This window comes from Eublepharis macularius, chromosome 1, assembly GCF_028583425.1.
Source record: "Eublepharis macularius isolate TG4126 chromosome 1, MPM_Emac_v1.0, whole genome shotgun sequence".
NCBI lineage: Eukaryota > Metazoa > Chordata > Lepidosauria > Squamata > Eublepharidae > Eublepharis > Eublepharis macularius.
The window spans coordinates 183697410-183723822 of NC_072790.1; the positions used below are offsets into that span (position 1 = coordinate 183697410).

Below are 26413 nucleotides of genomic sequence, written 5' to 3' on the forward strand. Positions count from 1 at the left end.
AGATATGGCCTTGGTAGTTTTGTTCTGCTGCATGCATGTGTAAGAATAGGGGTGGCATTCCAACCCACTCTTTCTTTGGGTGATGCAGTAGAGCAGTCTGAGATGGCTGCTTCATGGGAATGATAATCCAGTAGATACCTCAGTGTCAAACGTAGGGAAGGACTATGGCTGTGGCTCATTGGAAGACTCATTGCTTTGCATGCAGGTGGTCCCAGGTTCAGTCCCCCACATCACCATGAAAAGGAGCAGGTGGTAGGTTATATAAAAGACCTGTGCCAGGGCCATGCTAGATTGGTGAGTTCCCTGCAGCTACACAGCAGCTTTGGGGAATAGTTGTTAAATATCAAGGCGTGCCTAAACGACGTTAGAATGCCTATGCAGGGGGAGAAGTGGCTCCCCACCCCCAGCCGTTTCCCCATGTCAAAATAGCAAGGGAGAGCGTTTTTTCCCATTTTTTCTGCTCCACATGTATTCTTTGCATGTGGAACAGTAAAAATGGGGGGGGACTCCCCCTGTGCTATTGTGACACAAGGAAATGGCTTGATGGGGAGAGAGGAGCCCCCCTGGTGGAGGCATTCTGTTTGGGGTCTCCTTTATTTTATTTTTTTTTAGAAGGACATTCCATCTAATATTTTCTTCTTCTTTTTTTGCACACAGCGATCAATTTATTCTTGCGGTTCATGACCAGCACATATCAATTTACACAGATTAAACAAAATCAGAAAGATTTTGAGAAATAAACAATAATAGAATTTACAAAAATGAGCATAAAAACTTTGTTAATTTAAAAGCAAGGTTCATTATTAACAGATAGCGCATAGACCAGGAGGACCTCTACATTCATAAATCAAATACCATCTGTAACCGTTCCTTGCAAATTCTATAGGCTACGGCAAGGAATCTAAAATACATACAGAGTTTAAGCAGGAATGTTCTTGGCTGTTAAGAACTCCTGAAAAGTAAACCTGCTATCCTTAGATATAGTTTCACTTGAGCTGAAAGATCAGTTCACATACCTTAGGGAGCTAGCAAATTTTTGAGCACTCTGCTCAGATTTAAAACTACATTCTCTGCTGTTCATGTTGCAGGCAAAACTGTTTACCAGATTTTAAGTGTTGAAATGAACGAAGCAGATGGCTGGCCCGGGCAGTTCAGAATGGTGCATTCTGATAGGCTCACCCAAAGGTCTTTCTCAGCTATGGTATGAGAAATTGAATCTAGAACTGTTCATATGGAAAGGTTCTATCACTGAGCCATGGCCTGCCACACCAAATTCATTTTTTTATACCCTGTCTTTCTAAAATGTTTCAAGTCTGTGGCATCCATAACTGGGAACATTGTACATTTCAAACCTTTTTTTTTTAGTAACTTATTCTTTCTTTAATTTGTGCTATCGTAAATATATATAAAGACTCTTATATAATACGGAAGAATATTCCTACCTCTTGCTATTCACAAATATATATAAAGAGAATTACTTATAACAATCGTTCTAAATACAGTAATTAATCTAAATGATTGGAAGATTATAAACAGTTGATATTATTTGAGTTTGTTCATTACTAAAGCAAAGTGATGAAAGTAATAATGATAGAATTTTAATTATATATCAGCAAGCATCTTAATATATGAATTGACTATGTGGTTCGACAACTTGGTATTGAAAATCAAAGTTTAGCTGAAAACAGAGTATAAATTGATAATTATAGTTAGATAGTAACCAGTATAGGCAACTATTAAGTTTATTTGATATCTAATATGTATGTATGTATGTGTGTGTGTATATATATATAGTAATTGTATAAGAAATATAAAAATATGCAATAAATAACTTTCAAAATAATACCTATATCTTTATTATTACTTGACACTAATTCCCCCTAATTAAAGAATTATTAATATAATTATTAACACCCCCTCTGTTAATTAATAATATTTTGTTCTAGTCTGAAAGGATTTAGACTCAGATAATTAACTTTTAAAATTAATACTAATAAATATTTTAAAAGAACTGGTTCCCTCTCCTTTCTTACTTTATAACCTAGTTAATTATAGTCTTATATTGTTATATCACTTCCTGAGTCTTGATATTGATGAGAGCTCAGAATTCAGATAGGAGTATATAAAGATAGATTTGTTGTGTAAAAATAAAGTTTTATACAGTTACTAATCTTATTCTACCCTTAAATAAGTAATATGTATTCCTAATGTTATATGCAACTTACTGTTATACTATCTTATTGGTAATTTGTCCCCCCCATCCTTCTCTCCCTGATTCCCCAGTTAGTTTAAACCTGTACAATCCCTTGTACTTAACCCTAAAAGTAAATCTAATCTAATATTAATTATAGATATGTAAGTAAAAGATTAAAATAAAACCTAGATTTAAATATAACTATTTATAACGAAGTTAGCTAGCAGCACGTATACTACTGTATTAAAACACACAGCAGTATTTACCACCGACAATAATGCAGTGCTGCTACCCAGAAACACTAGGAGCACACACAGAAAATCACACATACCCTGTTCCCCAAAATAAGTTTGTTTGGTTTAGTTGAAAATAAAGCAGTCTGCTACAAAATCTTAAGTAGGACGCACAGGGATCTTGCTTCCCTTCAAAGGCAATGGTGACATCAATTGTGACAGTTTTCTCTTCTGAGATTGCCTCTCGGTCTCCATGTTAGTTTCTACATCCAGGTCTTGTAGCAATTTCCATCCTGACTCTTCATCCATCGCAATGAGAAGTTTGCCTTTGTGAAGAACTGACAGCTTTGTCAAGTTCAGCCATCTATACTTAATACTTAAACGCTGGAGAGTTTCTCTTACTGCCTTTAACATTTTTCTTTTTTCAAGGATCTCTCCCGGTAGGTCTGTGTAGATTGAGACTGTTTTGCCTTCGTGCTGAAAAAAGCCTTTTTTTCTTGCCATTTCTAGGATCTTTTTTTTAGTATGGTAATCTGGCAATTCAACTAATATGTCTCTAGGAGAGTCTTTGACATTTTGTTTCCTCGCTCCAACTCTGTAAGCTTTAGTTACAATCAGTGCTACGCCATCCTCCAAACCAGTCTGAGTCGCTAGCCATGAGGCTATATAGGCAGTTGTCAACTTTTTGTGTATATCTTTCCTCCACCCCTCTCAGTTTAATATTTTTTTGTCTTGCATTTAATTCTAGTTTAAGTACTCTGTCTTGTAGTGATTCGTTTATTGTTAGAAGCCTTTTTACTTCGTTACAAGCTGTTGTGCTTGTCTCCTTCGCTTCTTCTGATTTTGTAGCCACTCTTTGAATTTCTAAGCACATATCTGAGAGTTGATCAAGAAGTGGCTTAATCACAAGAGAGAATTGTTGTTAAATATTGATTTCTAATCTTGTCAATTTCTGATCTAGCTGTTCTGCCGTTACCGGCTGTAATAGATCAGTGGCAGGCTGCGCATCTGCCATCTTAACAGCTGAGGCAAATGGGATTTCTGACGTCTGTTTTTTGTTTTGAGGGGGGAAAACCTCTTGCTGGCTTTTAAATGTTTTCATCTGATTTCTCTTTTTATCAGAGTCAGATTTTCCCATAATATTTGCTTATTTTATCGGTTTAAACAACGATGCTGAGATATTTTGGGGGTTGGGGAGGATGGAGATTCTTCAGTTAGTGTCCACCTTCAACGGAACGTGGGTCTGAGTCAGTATAAGGCAGCTTCATGTGTGTGTAAAAGTGCAAAATGTACATGTTTATTTCTGTGTATGCTTAAAACAGGTATTGGGAGAAATCTACAAAAATGGAAAAACTACAGAATACAGAAAACAAAAGGAAAACACAATGCCTTCCTATCTAAAACCTTGCTCAATGTTCAGGGCATCTTCTTTCCACTTTGGAACGTAGATCAGCTTCAGTGTTTGGGTTTGACAGAAGAGATGGCAAGCTGACAAAGCTTGGTTTTGGGTTTTTTTTTTTTGCAGGAATGGGGAAGAACTTTTTGGCACTAGTGACAAGCTGAGGTGCCTGTTCCAAATTTCCACTAAAGGGGTTATAGAGGATTTACTCAATAAACTTTTTCTTAAGAATTGTTGTGGGGCTCAGTGAGAGTGAGGACTCTTCAGAGGAAGAGGAGCCTTGTGTAACCAGCCAAGCCAGCCCTGATGCAGCTGAAGCCGGTAATCAGGAGGAACAGCTGCTGGCAGATCAGAGTTCACAGCCAGCAGCCCCAACACCCTGCAGCCAAAACACCACTGGTGAAGCCCAGTCGGCAGTTACCCAAAGCCCTCAGCCAACAGCTGAGCCAGCAGCACCAATGCCCTCCAGTTCCACCACCACGGGTGAAGCGCTGCCAAGGATGCCCAAACCTTCAGCTTCACCCAGAGAGCGCCATAGACAAAAGCAATGGGTGGAGTGCAGGAGAGGCGGCAAAGTGCACACCTCCTATCCAGACACCAGCTGCTTGTGGAGAGCGATGAGGAAGTAAGCACAGGATAGCTCCCAAGCAGCTGGCTGCCAGCCCAGCCTATCTGTAAAACACTGCCACAGACACCTAGGAAGTATGGAAGCAATACATCAGAATCCTGCTCTGACTGCACCCACTCCGCTGAATCTTGCCTTGCTCTTGCCTTGCTGTGTGACCCTGGACCACGCCTTGTCTTTGCTTCTGGATCGCCCTTGCTCTGACTGGTAACTGACCTATGGACCTCATAACTTGGCTTTTTGATTCTGGACTTTGAACTTGAAACTTTCACCTGGCTTTGAACTCGTGCACTTACCCTGGACTGGACTCAAATTATCTTACCTGTTCTGACCTGGCCCATGACAAGAATCTTTGGCCAGAAAATGGTGTGGGGTACAAATGAGTATGGGGTACAGAGAGAGAAAGGATGAGGTGTCAGACTAGGAAAAGTCTGCACTGATTTCCTGCAGGGTTGATAGACGGCCAAGTTGAGGCCTCAATATGCAGATCCCCCACTCCAAATCTTGGATTCTGATATGCTGTGCCTATCTCATGAAAACAGACAAACTCAAAACATGACAGGCCTGCTTCTTTTCCTTAAACATAGGGATACAAGCAGAAAATATTCCTGTTCATTTCATGTGGGTCCTTCTCTGTTATAATAATGCTGCCTTTGGGGCCTGGTATCAGCTTGTTTGTCAGCAGTAAACACCAACTATTCTCTTGCCTTTCTTGGCATAGAGAACCGGTATTCTTAATCAGACCAAAGGTACAGCATTGTTCTTCAACTTAACTGCCTTTCCAGATGAATGTGGACAGGCAGTGTGCCATGATTATTTGGTCACTGTGGCTGTGGGTGATCCAAATAGCTTTCCTCCTGTAACGTGTTGGTGTAAGAGGATCTAACTGTCATTCTCCCACCAGTAGTTCAGCTGCTGAAACATCATACTTTTCTGTACAAGACTGGCTAAAACTGCTTCCAAATCACCAAAATACCTAAAGTCAAACAGAATTTCAAAAATACTTGCAGCCTCACTGCGAATTCTGGGATCCACTCCTGCAGATTAGCAGGAGGATTCCTGGAGAGATTTAAAGACCCACATTACTATTAATTCTTGTTGTAAAAATAATGCTAATTGTATTTTCACCATTCAGTTTCATGCCTGTAAAGTTTGCTGTGGCTTTGCTAGCAACATTGAACCCTGCAGCTGTGGAGCTGGAGGCCAAAGAAATGTGTGCCCACACCCTCTAGAGTGAGAGCTGAACTCTAGCCGTGGGAGGGAAGGGAGGAGTCAAAGAATTCCACGGTTTATTTTTTGTACTTGTGTGGTTGTCAGGAGTAATTTTTTCCATGAGATTGCAACATTCCTAGTGATTTAAGCTGCCGGTCCTCTCCTCCACCCGCTCCCGAGGTACTAACAAATCTGAAGCTGCTGAGGAATTTGAGAATGGTGACACAGGCAGAGGAGAATCTAAAACAAAAGTCCTGTGGCACCATTAAGATTGATAGCATTTATTTCATTACAAGCTTTTGTGAGTCACAGCACAATTCTTCAGATATGTGACAAAGAAATCATAATGGAAATTCCTCTTGTGGGGAAGAGGGCAGAGAAGAGGATTTGCCATTTTTCTAGGAAGGAGGCGAGTGAACATGGACAGATTTTATTTATTTGTTTTATTTATAGTCTGCTTCAAAATTCAAAAAACAAAAAACCCCTTGAGACTAAAAAATAAACAAACCAAAACTCCAAGCCTTACCTGTGCGAGAAACCAAGCTTCCATATGACAGCCATTCTCTCTATCAAAAAGAGTCCAGTAGCACCTTTAAGACTAACCAACTTTATTGTAGCATAAGCTTTTGAGAATCACAGTTCTCTTCGTCAGATGCACGGAGGGCAAGAAGAAACTGGTCAGATATATAGGTGGAGAGGGGAGGGAGGAGTAGATGCAAACAGTAGCTTCTGTCTGCATCTACTTCTCCCTCCCCTCTCCACCTATATATCTGACCAGTTTCTTCTTGCCCTCCGTGCATCTGACGAAGAGAACTGTGATTCTCAAAAGCTTATGTTACAATAAAGTTGGTTAGTCTTAAAGGTGCTACTGGACTCTTTTTGATTTTGCTACTACAGACTAACACGGCTAACTCCTCTGCATCCATTCTATCTATAGCTCTCTTGCTGTCTTATAGCCAGTTTGGTGTAGTGGTTATGAGCGGCAGGGCTCTAATCTGGAGAACGGGTTGATTCCCCATTCCTCCACCTGAAGCCAGCTGGGTGACCTTGAGTCAGTCACAGCTCTCTCAGAGCTCTCTCAGCCCCACCCACCTCACAGAGTGATTGTCGTGAGGATAATAACAACACACTCTGTAAACCGCTCTGAGTGTGACATTAAGTTGTCCTGAATGATGGTATATAAATTGAATGTTATTATTCAACAGTGTGTCCTCATGGTAGTTTCCTATGTAATTTCATTGCCTCATTCCCCATAGCTCCTATCATCACCAGAGGACTTTTTCAGAGTTTTAATTGATATAATACTAGCAATTACCAATTTATTTTAAAAAGTCTGGGAAATGCCTCCAGGCGGTGTGGGGGATGGATGTTGAGTAGACAGGACCTTTAGAAATCCATACCTTCCCGTCACAGGAAGCCAACTCCATAGGCTTGTCTTTAAAATGGAATTACTTTGCTGAATTGCTATAATACATGAAAACAAGCTACAACCATTTTACTGTCTTTATAACCAAATTTGAATTTTTAAGGGTATACATTAAAGAGTCCTGTGGCGCAGAGTGGTAAGCTGTAGTACTGCAGCCCAAACTCTGCTCACAACCTGAGTTCGATCCTGACGGAAGCCAGGTTCAGGTAGCCAGCTCAAGGTTGACTCAGCCTTCCATCCTTCCAGGGTTGGTAAAATGAGTACCCAGTTTCCTGGGGGTAAAGTGTAGATGACTGGGGAAGGCAATGGGAAACCACCTGTAACAAAAGTCTGCCAAGAAAGCATCGTGATGCAACGTCCCTCCGTAGGTCAGTAATGACTCGGTACTTGCACAGGGGACTTACCTTTTTACTTTAAGCATATACATTATTTTTTGGTTGACTCAGTTGTAAATTTAGCTTTGTGTGAGTGAGACATTCACTGCATCAATCAAACACTGCCCTTTGCTGAGCAGATGGTTGAATACCACACTTTTTCATATTCAGAAATTATTTTTGTATTATTTCTCCACACGTGCTACAGTTGCAATCTGAATCAGGAATGACATGTGGGAATTGAGAATGTCTGACTGCTACACAGGACACAGGGTGGAGATGCCAGACCCAAGCTGTGTACTCTGTAATGTGTACATAGAGGGGCCTGCTGTGGCATGTGAGTACGTTGTCCAGACTGCTATGGGAAAATGGGAATAATGCCAGTGCTCATGTGGCAGTCATGTTTGCTACATAGCATGCATAGCTGTCCCTGAGCAGGAATTTGAATCTGGGATTTCCCTGACCAAGGCTCTAGTTGGTTCACCCTCTGGCTATCACAATTCTCTCCACCTAACTATTAAAACCTAAAGAAAACAGTTGGTGAAAATGCAGGTCTGATTTCAGTCAGATCTGCGTTCTCTTTTATGTGGTTTGTCTTCTTTTTGCCTAACTGTCTTTGAAAAGCTATTTTAAAGCATTATTTCTGTCCACTCTTGTCATGTGGCACTGCCAGTGTTTGCAGTGCTGCAAGAAAAATGCAGGAGTGGTTTTTGTTGTCCAGATGGGCTATCTATTCACTCTTTCCCCCTTTGCTCAGCCTCAGCTGCAGGCTGCTAATTTTCTGCCATCATGCTTTTCAGTGTCTGTTCTCCCGAATGCAGTTCCTTCACTTTTGTGATGCTCTGCTGCCAGAAATTGCTGAAGCGCAACTGCTGCCAATTTAATATGTTTTTGTACCAATGGGAAATGTAAACCAATTGTTACATAGTTTGTTGCTGAGTCAGGATATCCTTAGAGCCAACCTTGGCTCATTCTCTTGCAAAGACTGCTTTTAATATTCTGCTCTGCATATATGAATAACGTTGATGAGCCATCTGTCCTGTATCTATAGAGGGTGCATTGGATCAACATCGTATAACTGCAGTATGCTGGTGAATAGCTTTTCCATGCCTCCATGCTGTAGTTTGGCTTTACACTGGCCTGCTCTTAAATATTGCAGGAAGATCTCAATATGCTAAAAGGCTATCAGTGGTCACTATTTTAAAACAACATTCTTTTGTTGTAGAAAACTTAGCGGAGCATGCTTAAAGGCTTTGAGGAAGAAGAGTGCCACCACCACCCTGCAAGGGTAGTGAGCAAATTTATGCTCACCCGCGGAGTCTCATGGATCCAGTTGGTTTCCAGAATGCCCTGTGGGAACCCATGCTTCATGGCGGTTCATTAGATGAGCTGGTGGAAGACTGGCAGGTCCGGCTCTCGGACGCCATCGATGAAATCACCCCCCCGTCTTCCTCTTTGTTGCCAAAATCGCCGAGCTCCTTGGTATACGGAGGACTACGGTGACAAAAACAGGAACTAAGATGACTTGAGCATGTGTGGCAGCAATCTCATGATGAGGAAGCAAGAACATCTTATAGGTTGCTTATGAGATCCTATGAGATGGTGGTGAAAGCTGTGAAGAAGGAATACTATGCGGCTTCCATTGCATCAGCTAGCTCATGCCCTGCTAAATTGTTTAATGTGGTGTGCTCACTGGTCTCCCAATCAGGCGGAGATCTCCAAAATCTGAATTTGAAGATAAGCTGTGAGGCCTTTGCGAGCTTTTTTGCTGATAAGATCTTGTCTCTCCGCCACGACTTACCGGGCACAGTTGACACAGTAAGTGAACTAGAGGCCCCTTGGCCATCTCCGGGGTGGATATTTGATCGTTTCAGCCCCCTTTTTGGGGAGGAGGTGAACAGGATTCTCCAGGTGGTGCGGCCTACCACATGCCCCCTGGACCCGTGTCCGTCATGGCTGGTAAAATCCAGTGTCGACGGACTATAGGATTCCTTGGAGGCGATTGTAAACTTGTCCTTAAGCTCTGGAGTTTTTCCTAGGGCATTAAAGGAGGCTGTGGTATGGACTCTTTTGAAGAAACCATCATTAGATCCCACTGACCTGCTCAGTTACCGCCTGGTCTCCAACCTCCCGTTTCTGGGTAAGGTGGTTGAGCGGGTGGCGGAGAAACAACTGCAGAGTTTCCTGAAGGAGACCTTGTCCCTGGATCCCTTCCATTCTGGTTTCCGCCCAGGACATGGGGTGGAGACACTGCTGGTCACCCTCACAGACGATCTCCGCAGGCATCTGGATCAGGGCGAATCGGCTCTGCTAATTCTATTGGAACTTTCAGCAGTGTTCGATATGGTCGACTATGATCTTTTGACCCACTGCCTCGCCGATGTGAGGATTCAGGGGACTAGCAGTGGCTAGTCTCCTTTCTCTGTGATCGGGGACAGAGGGTGGCGCTAGGGGAGAGGCTATCGTCTCGTAGGCTACTAGCATATGGTGAGCCGCAGGGAGTGATACGCTCCACATTATTATTTAATATCTTTATGCGCCCCTTTGCCCAGTTGGTGCAGAGTTTTGGGCTTGGGTTTCACCTATACGCAGATGACACCCAGCTTTATCTGTTGTTGGATGGACAGCCTGGATTGGCCCCGGATGTCCTGGAGCGTGCTTTTGAAGCCGTAGTTGGATGGTTGAGACAAAGTCGGCTGAAACTGAACCCTACGAAGACGGAGATCATGTTCTTGAGTCATGGAAATGTGGATTCGGGACCCCGGCTTCCTATACTCGATGGGGCAGTGCTTACACTGGCTCCGAGAGTTAGGAGCCTGGGGGCGATTCTTGATTCCTCCCTGACAATGGAGGATCAGGTTACTGTGGTTGCCAGGTCTTCCTTTTATTATCTTTGACAAGCCAGGCAACTTGCCCCCTATCTGTCATCCCGCGACTTGACTACAGTGGTGTAAGCAATGGTCACCTCTAGGCTGCGCTACTGCAACGCACTCTATGCTGGACTTCCCCTGAACCTGATCCGGCGGTTACAGCTGGTACAGAATGTGGTGGCGTGGGTCATCGCCAGAACACCGATATGGGAGCATATAACACCGGTATTGCGCTAGCTGCATTGGTTACTGGTGGAGTACCGAATCAGGTTCAAGGTTTTGGTACTAATCTATAAAGCCCTATGCGGACTGGGACCAACGTATCTGCGGGACCGCCTCTCCCCATATGAGCCCCAGAGGACTCTTCTCTTGAGCGATAAACATCTATTAAAGATCCTTGGCTCTAGGGAGGCCCACCTGGCATCCACCAGGGCCAGGGCTTTTTCAGTCCTGGCCCCAGCCTGGTGAAACTAGGGCCCGGCAAGATTTGTTAGCATTTCTCCGGGCCTGTAAGACGGAGCTGTTTCGCAGGCATATAGTTGATGCTAGGCTTTGCCCCCCCCCAGTCGGGGGGAATAAAGTATATGCCCTCCCATCCAATGTCACCTTCCATCTCCCACATATTTTCCTGGTAAAAATGCTTTGGAGACGGTGAAAAGGTGATCGTCTAGATTATGTGCTGCTATGTGTCGGAGCCCCCCCCCCCCACCTTCGGATGCTCTGACTGCAGATGATTTCTCCTCCTCTGAGGAGGGACTGGAAGAGCCGGTGCAGGGTGCACCCCCAGCCCCCAAAGCCCCGGACGGCAATCAGTGGCCTGGCCCCTCAGCGCAGGATAGCGGAGCTGAGGGGGCGCGCGGAGAAGAGACAGAACCAGCATCTCCGAAGACCAAGACCAGTGAGCCGGCAGCAAGGCGAAAGGCTCTCGCACGCGAGGCGCTGTGGGAGTGGAGGCGGAGCACGTGACTCCAGGCACAGTGGCGGGCGGGGCTATCTGCTGAAGACGAAGCAGAGCAATCAGGCGAAGGCAAGGCACCTGGCCCTCTGATGCCGCCCTGACCTTATAAGCAGAACACTGGGCAGAGCCCAGCATGGGAGCAACTTTGCTCATGCTCCATGCGCCTGGCGGCTCGCCTTGTGTCCTGCCTTGTTCAAAGGATTTTCTACATCCTGACCTCGGCTCCTTCCTCAGCTTCTTGACCTCTGCTCAGCTTATTGACTCTTCTCCACCCGTGACTCTGACAGACAGCTTTCCCGGCTCCCTGACCTTGGCTCGGCTTATTGACTCTCCTCCACCCACGACTCTGATGGACAGCTTTCCCGGCTCCTTGACCCCGGCTCGGCTTATTGACTCTTCTCTACCCGCGACTCTGACAGACAACTTCCCCGGCTCGAGACCTTGCGAGCTCTGGACTCCTGCTTGCAGCCCGGAGCTCAGCTCAGCCCTCGTCTCGCCGGGCGCCCTTGCCCTGACCGCAACACGTTGCTCCCACCTCAGCAGCTACTGGCAGCATGGATGCAGCTGCTGCACTCGTAGCTCAAAACCAGACGCTGCAGCAGACGATAACCCAGCTGAGCAACGCTGTGGCCCAGCTTCAGCAACAGCTCCAGCAGCAAGCTCAGGAAACGCCGCCCCCGGCCACACCCAAGTGCCCAGTGAGCCCACCCGAGAAGTTTGCTGGCAATGTGGAAGAGTTTCCTGTTTTCCTAGCCCAGTGCCAGCTGTATATCAGCCTGCGCCCACGAGACTTTCCTGATGACAAGACCAAGGTGGGATTCATCCTGAGTCTTTTGAAAGGCCAAGCGGCCAAATGGTCTACACCCCTGCTCCTGGAACCGTCGCCACTGCTGCAAGACTACACCAGGTTTGTGGAGCGGCTCCAGCAAGCCTTTGCCAACCCCGTCATGGCTGAGAGCGCCAACCGGCGCATCCAACGGCTCTGCCACGGACAGGGGACCGTGGCAGCCTACGCGACAAAATTCTAGCTATTGGCTCAGGACCTTGCATGGAACGAGGTGGCGCTGCAGGACCAGTTCATGGAGGGCTTGTCTGATGAGGTTGCAGACAAGCTGGCCCGAACAAAACGCCCCAGTTCCCTTCAAAACCTTGTGGTGCTGTGCCAGCGCATTGACCAGCGCCTGGAAGCCCGGAGACAGGCATGCAGCGAAGGGCCTCGGCGACGAGGGGGACACTTCCTCCTCCCCGTAGAAATCCAGTTGCCAGACGGGCGGCACTTGGAAACCCGCGCTATGGTCGACTCCGGTGCTTCCCGGAATTTCGTGTACCAGCAGTTTGCCCGCCAACACCACATCCCATTGCAAGAGAAACCTGTTGCTGCCCTGGTGGAAGCCATTGACGGGCATCTACTGAAATCCGGTCCAGTAACCCACGAGACTGAGCCGGTGGAGGTAGTCATGGAAGGACACCGGAACCAAGTCCAGTTCAATGTAGTCTGCATGCCGCACTTCTCAGTGGTGCTGGGCCTGACCTGGCTCGTGGGCAGCAACCCGCTCATCTACTGGAAGCGCCAAGTAGTCCAGTTCCCGACTAGGAGGTCGGATCCCTTCCCTAAGCTGCTCTCCAGCACAGACGCCAAGGCCCAGGAAACCCTGCTGCCACCCCGCTATGCGGAGTATGCGGACGTGTTCGAGGAGAAGGGGGCTGATCAGTTGCCGCCCCACCGGGCATATGACTGTGAGATCAACCTGATGCCGGACAAGCCCCTGCCTACAGCCCGCCTCTACTCCCTGACCGAGCCAGAGCACTTGGCGCTCAAGGAATTCCTAGCCAAGAACTTGCAGCGGGGATTCATACGGCCCTCCACCTCACCCACATCAGCACCAGTCCTGTTTGTGAAGAAGAAGGTGGGGGGAGCTCAGACTGTGCCATGACTACTGAGCCCTGAACCAGATCACGATCCGGGACCGCTACCCGCTACCCCTGATTCCGGAGCTCCTGAACCGGCTCCAGGGAGCAACCTGCTTCACCAAGCTCGACCTGCGTGGGGCATACAACCTGATCTGAATCTGGCAGGGGGATGAGTGGAAGACGGCCTTTGGGACTCGCTATGGCCAGTTCGAGTACCTCGTTATGCCGTTTGAATGCATCCTCGTTATGCCGTTTGAATGCGTCCTCTGTCTTCCAGAGGTATATAAATGACGTGTTCCATGATCTGCTGGACTACTACGTCATCGTGTACCTTGATGACATCCTGGTGTTCTCTTGGAACTCTGCTGAGCACCCCAACCATGTGCGGAATGTGCTCCGCCGGCTGAGGCAACATGGACTGTACGCTAAGCTGGGTTCAACCAGGAGGAGGTGGAATTCTTAGGGCACCGTGTTTCGGCCCGAAGCCTCCAGATGGACCCAGCCAAGGTAGAGGCTATGCTCTCCTGGCACGCCCCCAGGAATCGGAAGGACATCCAGCAGTTCCTGGGATTCGCCAACTATTACCGGCAGTTTATCCCGGGGTTCGCTGAGTTGGCAGTACCCCTAACCCAGCTCGTAAGACCCCGAGTTCCCTTTGTCTGGTCCTCGGCCACCCAGCAGGCTTTCCAAGCCCTCAAGCTCCGCTTCGCCACTGGTCCCATCCTGTGCTACCTGGACGTCAACCAGCCATTCATCGTCAAAGCCGATGCCTCGGACACCACGCTCGGTGCCATCCTGGTGCAGCAAGACTCCCCTGAGGGCCCACTACGCCCCTGTGCATACTACTCCCGCCAATTCACGCCAGCAGAGCGCAACTACACCATCTGGGAGAGAGAGTTGCTGGCCATCAAGGCAGCCTTTGAGACTTGGCGGCACCATCTGGAAGGTGCACGATGCCCCATCGTGGTGCACTTCGACCACCGCAACCTGGAACATCTGCAGACTGCCCAGAACTTGAACCAACGCCAGATCCAGTGGGCCTTGTTCTTTGCCCGGTTCCAGTTCACTATCCGCTACATCCCTGGTGCCCAGAATAAACAGGCTGATGCCTTGTCCCGGAAACCCGAGTTCACCCGACCCGACGGGAAGGCGGCCATAGTCACCACCATCCTTCCGCCTGAGGTCTTTGCCGCATCCAATGGGCCAGGCCCCCTGAGACTCCGGATCCAGCGTGCCCAGCAGGAAGACCCTTGGGCCCGGCGCAATGTCCAGCGCCTGCATGATCCGAGCCAGGCAGACCCACCTGGGTACCGCCTCCAGCAGGACCTTCTCATGCACCATGACCGGATCTATGTACCCCCGGGCTCCCTACGTCGGGAGGTGCTGCAGTTGGCACACGACATGCCGGCTGCTGGGCACTTTGGGCAGTACAAAACCCTGCACCTCCTCTCCAGTGAATTCTGGTGGCCTCGGGTGCAGGGCGATGTAATCCAGTATGTACAGTCCTGCGACGTATGCCACCATGCCAAAGACATTCCTGGGAAACCGGCCGGTCTGCTGCAGCCCCTGCCGACCCCGACCAGACCCTGGGAGTCGGTTTCCTTGGACTTCATCACCGACCTTCCCCTGTCGTGAGGACACACCTGTATCACACTCATAGTGGATCTTCTCACCAAGATGGCACACTTTGTCCCCTGTCCTGCACCACCCACGGCCGCGGAAGTTACCTACCTGTACCTACACCATATCTTCCGCTTACACGGGATCCCTCAGCACCTGATCTCGGACCGAGGAGTACAGTTCACTTCCCATTTCTGGCAGGTCCTCCAGGCCCTTCTGGGTGCCCACTTCCACCTGTCCACCTCGCATCACCCACAGACTGATGGGCAAACAGAACGGACAAATGCCATGTTGGAGCAGTACCTGCGCTGCTACACCATCAGCAGGACAACTGGGCCGACCTCCTACCCTTGGCAGAATTCGCATATAACAACTCCGTCCACTCCTCGACCCGGCAGACTCCTTTCATGGCCAATTATGGGCACCACCCCCGATATTTCCCGCAAGCCATTCCTGAGTCCGCCGTCCCAGCGGCAAACGCCTTTGTGCAGGAACTCCAAGCCCTGCACCAAGTACTCCGTGAGCAATTGGACCAGGCCAAGCAGGCATACAAGGCCACGGCGGATCGTCACCGCCGGGAAGGAGAGGTCCTGGCAGTGGGCGATACCGTCTGGCTCTCCACAAGGCATATCCGGTCCCAATGCCCCTCCTGGAAACTGGACCATCGATTTATCGGGCCCTACCGGATTGCAGAACAGGTTAACCCCGTGGCGTTCCGCCTTGATCTACTCCCAGCCCTCTGGATCCACCCGGTCTTCCATCAATCCCTGCTCACCCCGACGGCACCCCGCACCCGCTCCGTGACCGACCTCTGCTGCCACCGCTGGTGCTGTTGGACGACCAAGAGGAATATGAGGTAGATCGGGTCCTGGACTCATGTTGGCACCAGGGGCAGCTCCAGTGCCTGGTGGAATGGAAGGGATATGGTCCAGATGACAGGTCCTGGGAACCTGCAGGCAACCTCCATGCGCCGTGCCTCCTCCGGCGCTTCCATCAGGCGTACCCCGACAAGCTGGGGCCTCCAGGGTGCTCACAGGAGGGGGGCCTTGGGGGGGATGGTGTTGGAGGCCCACCCCCGTTGGGCGCTCTGTCTGCAGATGATTCCTCCTCCTCTGAGGAGGGACTGGAAGAGCCAGTGCAGGGTGCACCGCCAGCCCCCAAAGCCCCGGACGGCAGTCAGCGGCCCGGCCCCTCAGCGCAGGATAGTGGAGCTGAGGGGGTGCGCGGAGAAGAGACAGTACCAGCACCTCCAGTGAACTGGCAGCAAGGCGAAAGGCTCTCGCACGCGAGGCGCTGTGGGAGCGGAGGCGGAGCGCGCGACTCCAGGCACAGCGGCGGGCGGGGCTATCTGCTGAAGACGAAGCAGAGCAATCAGGCGAAGGCAAGGCATCTGGCCCTCTGACACCACCCTGACCTTATAAGCAGAACAACTTTGCTCACGCTCCGTGCGCCTGGCGGCTCGCCTTGTGTCCTGCCTTGTTCAAAGGATTTCCTACGTCCCGATCTCGGCTCCTTCCTCAGCTTCTTGACCTCTGCTCAGCTTATTGACTCTTCTCCACCCGCGACTCTGACAGACAGCTTTCCCGGCTCCCTGACCTCGGCTTGGCTGACAGACAGCTTTCCCGGCTTCCTGACCTCGGCTCGGCTTATTGACTCTCCTCCGCCCATGACTCTGACGGACAGCTTTCCCGGCTCCTTGACCCCGGCTCGGCTTATTGACTCTTCTCCACCCGCGACTCTGACAGACAGCTTCCCCGGCTCGAGACCTTGCGAGCTCTGGACTCCTGCTCGCAGCCCAGAGCTCAGCTCAGCCCTCATCTCGCCGGGCGCCCTTGCCCTGACCGTGACACTATGCTTCTTGTTTCTATATTTATATAGATGTGGTATTTTAAACTGTGGTATGTAGTATTTTATGTTTTTAATGGTAATAATGGTTTGAACTGTGTAATGTGTTTTAAGCCGTGTTGTGATCTGCCCTGAGCCCGCTGGTGTGGGGAGGGCAGAGTATAAATTGAATAAATTAAATTAAATTTTTTTTAAAAGAAGAGGCATAGCTACAGTCATGGTTATCCGTGGACTGTTGAAGAAATAATCTGGCTTAAGCATGCCTCCTTCTTGCCACCTCTTTGCACCTCAGCAGGGAGGGCATTTCCCTTATACTGGCCCTCTTTTTGGCCATGTGGCTGCAAGGAGCCAGACTCAAGTCCCCTAATTCAGCCATCATAACAAACCCTGGTATGAAATTCCCAACAAGCCACCCAACAACCTCTAGTTTATTAGACCATCTACATTCAAACATCACAATTGATTGGGGATTGATCAATCCATGATTGAAGCCAATCCATGATAAGATCAGTCCATGATTGAGGTATGATTGCAGCCATAGACTGAGGTTGCACTCAGGCTTGGCTTAATATGGGTGTAGGAGAGAGAAGAGCTGCAGCCAACTCTAGTTGGGAGATTCCTGGAGATTTGGAGGCAATCACAGAGCCTAGGGAGGGTGAATTTGGAGAGGGGAGTGAGTTCAGCAGAGATATGATGCAAAGCTGCCATTTCCTGCAGGGGAACTGATCTCTTGTAGTCTGGAAATCAATTGTAATTCTGGGACAACTCCAGATCCCACCTAGTGGTTGATAATCTTGCTCAGCCCTGGTTTCTAAATGTTTAAGTCTGTGCCATTGCTCTAGTTGTCAGTTAACTTTGATGGACGACCAATATGAGTCATGTTCTGTTTGATTGGCCAACCCTGCCAGAACTGTTTGGTGGCAAGCCCAACCGCTTCTCTTACCACCATATTATCTATCTATCTCATTCTCTCTTTGTCCTCTACATAGCCTGGAATGCCTTTGGGGATGAGGGGAGAGGGAGACACAAATGAGCAAAGAAAGAAACTCTGTCCACCTCACACTTTGAAATCAGTGGAGCTAAACATTAAACTTGGCAGTCATTAACAAAAAACTTGGTTCACCTGACCTCTTTATTGACATAGAAATTTCCATCCGTTTTCAGAGATGACTCATTACAGTTTGTGAATTTAAAAAGAGTATCTTTTTAGCTGTCCCAGTTGCCTCTAGGTGGTGCTTGTGCATCAGTTTTCACTTTTGATTGTTACTTTACTAATAGTAAATGAGAGTACGGGTCAGAAACCTGACCTCAATGGACCACCCACACACAGACATTTTGCTTAAAAACATATCATCTCCATGTAGGAAAAAACGTATACCACCACTTGTGAAGCGAAGCCTAAGTTAATGCTTGGGTTGTAAATACCTTTTGGAAGAACATAATAAACAATTGCAATTAGAAGATTCTATTAAATTCCCTTTCATGACTGAATAGATCAAGGTGATGTCAGTCTATGATAAATACTCTATGAAGATCTATGGAGACTTTATTTACTTATTTACTTTATTTATACCCTCACCTTTCTCCCCAGTGAGGACCCAAAGCAGCTTACATCGTTCTCCTTTATTTTATTCTCACAACAACTCTGTGAGGTAAGTTAGGTTGAAAGTGTGTGATTGGCCCAAGGTTACCCTGCAAGTTTCCATAGCAGAGTGGGGATTCATACCTGAGTCTTCCAGATCCTAGTCTGATATAATATAATAATAATAACATTTGATTTATATACCACCCTTCAGGATGACTTAACACCCACTCAGAGCGGTTTACAAAGTATGTTGTTATTATCCTCACAACAAAACACCCTGGCCGTTTTCACACTACTAACCTGCTTCCATAACGTTGTGCAACGTTGCGCAAAAAACACGGATGATAGTGTCTTCTTACGAGACTTTTGCGCAACATTGCACAAAACTCTCGCAAGCAGATGCTATCTTCTGCGTTTTTTGCACAATGTTGCGGAAGCAGGTTAGTAGTGTGAAAATGGCCCCTGTGAGGTGGGGCTGGGGCTAAGAGAGCTCCTAGAAGCTGTGAGTGACCCAAGGTCACCCAGCTGGCTTCAAGTGGAGAAGTGAGGAATCAAATCCGGTTCTCCAGATTAGAGTTCCACGCTCTTAACCACTACACCAAACTGGCTCTCCAAACTGATAAACTATCTACTATTCCACACTGGCTCTTAGGTCATGGTAATGAATGTGGTGGGAAGAAAAAACTGGTGACATAAGATCTACAAGTGTGGGAACATAAGAAGAGTTCTGCTGGACCACAGCAATGGTCCATCTAGTCCCCGCCTCCCTGCCAACTCACCTAATGTATATGTTTTCACCCATCCCATAGGATGTATTAGGCTGAGTTTGATATATGAATGGCTGTGATGAGCAGCTGCCTTCTTGCACTGATTTTTGTTATGTTGTATTTTAATGTGATAAATGCACAATATATTTCAATGTTATTTTTATTGATTGATGTTATCTGCTTTGAGCCCGCTTGTGGGAAAAGTGGGTTATAAATGTAATAAAATAATAAATAAATAATAAATAGCCCAGCATCCTATTTTCCATGGTGGCCAGATGCCCTAGAAGGCCTGCAAACTAGAAAGCCCATCAGCCACATAAAATACTGATTCGTTGATTGTGGTCTGAACTTTTGTAGACAAGATGCAAATGAGAAAGCATGGGTTGAGATACATTAGTTGATAATGTAAGATGAAGACCAACCTTTTTTTTCTTGCTTTGATTAACTTGTATCATCCTAGTACAACTGTTGGTACAGATTGTGCTGCATGACAATAAACTAGATAGCAGATTTTAAAATAATAGAAATACAGTGGCACAGGAGAAACATACAAAAGTAAAATCAGAAGTTTGTACATGTGTAGGCTCTGTAAGAAGACTCAGTCAATGCATCGAAGTAAGAGGTGGAGGCTCAAGATCAGCTCTATTCTGCTCTTTGCGCATTTATAGTTGTCATATTTTAGTGGTTTGCACAGGGCTTATATGCAACTCATGTCTATCTTTCTGCTCTGTGTTCACCTCAGACATATGAAACAGGTTTCTGCCATCATAAGCCTGTCAGCCCCTAAGGTACCTTAGCACCTTTTCTTGCTGCTACATATTTTAGCAGCTTTTACTTTCTGGGAATGCAAAGACTGAGCTTAAATTGTGTTATATAATCTTACATCTGACCTTGAGGGAAGGGAACACACATATATACATGTATACTGTTATTCTGCTGAAAAGCAGAATGGGCATTGAAGGAGTTCCTAGAAATCTCCTCTTGGCAGCCAGAGAAGCTGCTTAGTAACATGATTAGAAGAAGAGTAAATGTCACTTGCCCCATTCCAGAATTAGCAGCAGAAGAACCAGTGATGCAAACCAGCAAAAGCAGTAGAACAATCTAGGTAAATTAAGAGAAACGACACAAATATACATCATTTGTATACTCTACAAAATGCAGCATTTCTTAGAGCAGAAGCTGGGTTTCTTGTAGATCTGGAATCTTTTATCTCTTACATCTGTAAAGATGGTATGAAGGAGATGTAAGGTTGGCTATGCTGGGTGTATGGACAAAAGGGGCCATCTGGTACAGACGGTATGAGGAGACAGGGAGGTTGGATAATAAAGGGAGAAATGGGCCAAGGCTGCTGCTTGGGAGAATGCACTGGTAGGAGAAAGAGGATTCATAACCATCAGAACCACCACCACCCATTTTCTTTTATGGGAACAATTCTGAGATAAATATACTAGCAGCTGGTTGAGGTAGATGTTTCAGAGAAAAAGTAAATGGTGGTAGAAGAGTTAAGTTCTCCCATTTAACATCCTTTCTCTGATGCATTTCCTCCTGACAGAAGATGCCTTTCTGTTGTTACACAGAACCAAACTAGACATTATGGCAACCATGACTCCAACCCATGGATGATAATTAGGCTTACCATTTGCCCACTTATGGTGGGCAATCTCCAGGTAAGGCTTTGGCCTAATTGCCAGGTGATTTTGTTCCCCCACACAGCGTTTTTAAATGGCTCAATTTCACCTCTAAAATGGTGTCATCCAAGAGTCAGACCCGTGGGTGCCGTAACATCTGGTTTTGCCCACAGAGTTGCAATAGCGGGTGTAGCTCGGCCCTAAGAGGCAAAAGGATATTGTACATTTAGCTAGCAGATGTCACTATTGCTTCCTTATATTTGCTTTACTACTCGGAAGCCCTCTGGGGTCAGTATGCTTGCCTGATAATTCTTACCTTCCATATGCTCATTTTGGTATAAATGCTGCATGAAAAGCTCCGTGTAAGTTTAAAAGAGGACATTACTGATTAGATACTACTAACTAAAGCTTGAACATTTCTTTGAAATCTGTGCAAGTATATTGTATTGCCTTTGTGGAAGAGAAGCCTCTTGACAGTAGCTTGGATTTACTCATTACTCTTCTGTACGTAGAGCATGACTTTCTTACCTCCTCCTCCTGCTGCAGGCCCCAATGCTCCCCACTGCTGCCTCTGAGGAACAGGGGACCACCAAAAATAGCATAATTGGTAGAAATTTCACCCCCTTTGATCCACAGATATCCTCAGCTGGATGCAAACCAATGATTAGTTGTGCTGATATGATGGCCTGTAATACTCATGAACATTCTCAGGGAACAAAATGGTCAATAGGTTCACAATGAAGTTTCTATAAGGGAGGAGAAAGTTGATAGTTTGTCTGGGATTAAAACCTCACATAGCCTTTAGGAACAGAAACAGGTGAGTGATACATGCTTAGTAACTCCTGTGGTAAGGGAGTAAAGGGCCTAGGACCCCGAAGGCAAGAAGATTGGAGCAAAACTGCAGATTGGGCTACATGAGAAACAGAAACCAGTATGCGAAGAAACAAGTGAGGTCTGAATTTCATTTAAATGGCCAGTTCCTTCACCACAGGCTTATAGCAAGAGATGTCTTGTTCAAACAGAAATAACACCTGCAGTATATCATATAGAGGTTAAAGGTGCACATTCTTCTTTGGTGTATCTCCTTTTCTTGAAAACTGGAAGCTGACACTCTGGTTATGTTTCCATATCCAGTCTGACTTCATTTAAAATGACAAAACTTTGAACTTTGGATCTCTAGAAAACCAGTGATTTGCAGGGGATTTGATAACTGTGTATTCATATGTCAGTCCTCTCAGTATGGGAAGAGAAAAGGGGTTTTAACGAAGGAAACTACCCATGAGATGTAACAAAATTTAGCCGTGCTAGCTGTCTATATTAAATACAGAAAGGATGTTATTTGGAAAGAGTGGACCATTTGGGCTCCATTCAGAGTAATGATGTCTGTGTGCTTGCAATGATAAAAATGAACCAATTTGGATGACTAGGACCACTTCAAACATTATGATTGTCCTACCAAAGAAACAATTATGTGTCTGAAAATCATAGCATCTATGTGCAGCCAGCCACCACCCAGTCCTCTCACTCTCTGTTCCAGAACAAAGAAGAGATTCTCAGAAGCTTGCAAGTTACAGTTGACTGGGCTTGAGCGCAAATGCTGTTTTATTTCTTTTTGCCTCTTGTATATTTATTTATTTGTTTGTTTACACTATTTATGATCTGCCTTTCTCACTGAGACTCAAGGGGGATTTACACAGTGTGATCAACAGGCTGGGGCTCCTAATAAACAATGCAATGGTATTTGGATTGCAGAAATTTGAAAACAGAAATGTGAAACAGCTAAACAAAGATGAAACAAAGCAAAAGCATTTGTGAACATGACACATTAAATGATGTAGAAATTACATAGTAGGAGCATGTGTGCAACAGACAGCAGTACAGTCCACAGTCTCTGCCTCACCAAAGTATCTTTCTGAAACATTTCATTACAGTACAGCTCTGTTTACCAGTGTAAAAAAAGTTGTCCTGATTACTCTGTCTCTCTCTCTCTCTCAAGGCTGTGAAGTTCTGAAAATTTCTTCCAAACTGCTTTTCCTACTACGGGAAGCCCCAGTCATGTTTAAATGCATGTATTTAAAGACTCTGGATTAACATATAAAATTTCTTTAGATACAAGAGCAATTTCTGTGACACATTATTTTGGGAAAATATTTTGGCATTCCAGAACAAGTCCTGGACAAGTCTGAAGCATTGAAAGTTCTGTTGTATTCCATGTGGTATAAATCTAGCTCCCAACTCTTCCAGCATAGACCCGCCCTGCCATCCCATGTTTCAATTTTTTTTTCTGTTGTTGTTAACCATCTCTTGCTACAGACACAAGGAGTTGCTGGTTAACAGGACTGGGAAGGGATTTTACCCAGGACTAGGCTATGGTTGTCATTTGCTATGGGTTTTTTGCCTTCCTCATAGCAAAAAGTGTATACTGTGTATGTCTGATTGTACTATTAGAGCATAACCATTGCAATTGGCTGCTGGCATTGGGGCATTGGCTGGGGAACATAGTGCATGGTGGGATCCCTGTGTGATGCTAAATGGGGGGTCCCCTTAATGGGCTTTTGGGGGCAAGATGCACAAAAGCCAACCTCAGCCCCACACCCAGGAGGAAGGCACTATAGAGGAACAGCAACTCCAGCCACTTCCAGCCTTAATACCAGCCCTCTTCCCTTGGTTATCCCCAACAGGTAGTTGGATTGTCAACCACACCCATTGTCCCCTGCATATGCTGAGAAACCTGTAATCATTCAAGTTGTGGTCTTATACTCCCCAGCACAGTGTGTTTGCGTGCTGTCCTTCTCCCCCCACCCCGCCCCCAATAGGCTGATCCCCACTCAAGGCACAATTGGCAACTCATCAGAACAATTTGCAGAATTGCAGGATCCATCTTCAAGAGCATTACAGGGACATGGTGTCAAAGATGAGAGACTCAGACTTTGCACGCTGTTGTTCCTTGCTTTTCACTTTGAGTTTTGACTGTGAATCACAGCAAGAAATTTGGTGACAGGTGAACCCATGGTCTGAAATGGTATATATTTTTTTTGATATCTGAAATGGCTGACCCATCTTTTTCCAGGTTGCAGTCCTGAAGCTAAATATTTCATAACTCTGGAAAAAAAGCAGCTGTTTCCATCTTCATAAGAGGGACTGAAGTGGAGACTTTGCCAGTTCTCCTGATTATTACATCCATGCAGTCCTACTTCCCTTGCCTTGGTTTTAACTCCTTCTAAAATGCTTTATTTCACCCATATGTTTCTTAACATTTAATAGCATTTCCTTCTCATCAAAGCAATGGAGAATTGAATGAATGCTAGACCCATTGGACAATTCCCTTTCAGTAATAATCTCCTTGTTTCTTCCCATCATCCTTTTCTTTTTGAAGTAAGTACATATTTACTTTATAATGTTGCCTCCTTTTCCTACAGGTACCGAACTGTATAATGTGTTTGCTCACTCCACCCTCACCTGGCTGTTCACTTGCACATTTTCCACTTTTCATTTATGCCTGCAATTCTCTTGTGTTCTTGCATTGTGCAGGGAGCGGCAGAGCGCAATGGCAAGTGTAGCAACTAAATTGGCCCGAGAAAAGGCAGCACTAGAAGGTCTTGGTTCCAATGCAAATGCAGTGAAGTACTTAAACCAGGATTTTGAGGCTCTAAGGAGGCAGTGCTTGCAAACCAATACTCTCTTCAAAGATGAAGAATTCCCAGCTTGCCCTTCTGCTCTTGGCTATAGGGATTTGGGGCCCTACTCTCCTAAAACTCAAGGCATTATCTGGAAACGACCCCCAGTAAGTATATATTTTTGATAGCTTGCTGGATTCTGATAACATTCAGTTTACCTGAAAAGTCTGTACTTTGTTCTTTTCAGTTTACTTGAAAAGTCTGTACTGTTCATATTGTCTGCTGCTGTAAGTAGAATCCTATCATGTGATTTTGGCATCTTTAACATGTTGTATTACTACTTAAGTTCTGCTTCAGTTCTGTTTATACTTATGGTTAGTTGCAGATTCCTACAATCCAAATACTATTGCATTTCCATTGGATGTTCCATTCTGTTGTTTGCATTGACTTATTCTGTGTAATCTACCTCAAGTCCCAGTGAGAAAGGTAGTTTGTAAAAGATGCAAGCAAGCAAGCAAGCAAACAAACAAACAGAACACTTTTTTGGCAGCTTGCCACACTGTTGACATTAGAGATGATCTGGGAGGATTTGGGAAGATAAAGCAAACAAGGGAAAATATTTCTCTCCTTATCCACAAACCTTTTGTCTTAAGAAGCAGACAACACGCTCCCTGTTTTAAATGTGAATGAGGCAAATAAATCAGTGTGGCTTTGCCCAGATGACAGTAAGCTCAGCCATTCAATGGAACTTCTTGAACTTTGAAAGAAATTTCCCTTTAGTCTTTTTTCATTGTCCTTCATTTCCATCCTGCAGGTTTAAACAGAAACAAATGTGCTGAAATGTACTGAGGTTTCCTTCCAGAGGTTTCAGGTTCTTTGGAAACTGATACGGTTGTCAAGTAAATCACCTAAAATCAGGGACATTTTTAGAGCTGCAACATTTAAAGTCAGACTCAGGAGCATTCGTTATATTCCATGGAAATGTGAAATGTGAAAATGAAAAGGCATCTATTAATGTCCTATGAACTGTGATGGTTTGGAATAAGGGATATTTGGCAACATTCATGGTTGAGAATACCTGGGCCGATTCCAGAAAGCCCCCTGCCTTGCGAAACGTCGCGCGTCGTCGTGCAGAAAACGCGAAATATCGCATTTTCTCGCGCGAGTTTTGCGTGATGTCGCGCAAGAAAACGCGATATTTCGCGTTTTCTGCACAACGACGCGCAACGTTTCGTGAGGCGGGGGGCCGTCTGGAATCGGCCCTGGAAATGTTCTTTTAAAGGATTTCCTTCTGTGCTTTTCAAATCTCAGTGGTTTTAATAGGCTTTATATTTGCTTATCAAAAAAGAATAACTCTCATAGAGGTACTAATGGCTATTTTGCCCACTTTCTTGTACAGCAGATAGAAGTAGCTAAAAAAAAACCCCTCTTTAATAATATATTGTGAAATGTAATACAATTATCTCTTTTGTTTGTTTAAATTTGTTCCCATTTGTTTTAAATTGTTCCCTTTTATTTGCAGAATTTGATTTTATTGCTTTCTCCATCATCTTCAGCATTTTGTGCTGTGTCAAAGGTGACCCCTAAAGTTTTCTTTCCGTGTTTGGAGTAACTGATCAGATAGTGCAGACGCTGCATAGACTGGAAAAGTGTTGCAGTCCAGTGGTTTCAGTCATGGACTCCCTGTATTAAGGGAAGAGGCTATCAGCAAAAAATGAGAACTTAATAGTGGTAAAAAGAAGAAGAAAAGATAAAGGCCGCTTCCACATGTCCTTAATGGGACTGCCTGCCAATGGAACTCTGGCGGTTTATCTCACCCATTACACACGTCGTCATTTCCCATGCACGAGCGGGTCATGATGATCCCAGTTTTTAAGCGTTTTTTGTGAGACCTGTTTTGGTCCTTGTTTATTTTTGATGCAGGTTTTCTGCATGATTATCCTACCTTATCAGTGCACGTGGAGGCTTTTTTGCACTTCAGAAGAGCCCTCCCCAAAATCTCCAAACCCTTCTCTCGCCATTACCCCTCCTTTAAACATCACACAGGCATCTGGCTCACATGCGAGATCATATAATTCCCTGTTTTTTACTTTTTTAAACGGTCCTTGCACTATTATGATATCTACGTTTACAAAGGGAATCATACTGC

The 26413-nt window shown here is 45.9% G+C and overlaps 1 protein-coding gene across 1 annotated transcript in view; it reads left to right on the plus strand.

Moving 5' to 3' along the window:
* The first annotated feature begins 24194 nt into the window (after nucleotides 1-24194).
* CAPN8 (calpain 8) overlaps nucleotides 24195-26413 on the plus strand; it is a 70742-nt gene continuing 68523 nt past the window's right edge. Inside the window, exon 1 of the mRNA XM_054975058.1 lies at nucleotides 24195-24431. Coding sequence (XP_054831033.1) covers nucleotides 24195-24431 — 237 coding nt within the window. The remainder of the gene's footprint in view (nucleotides 24432-26413) is intronic.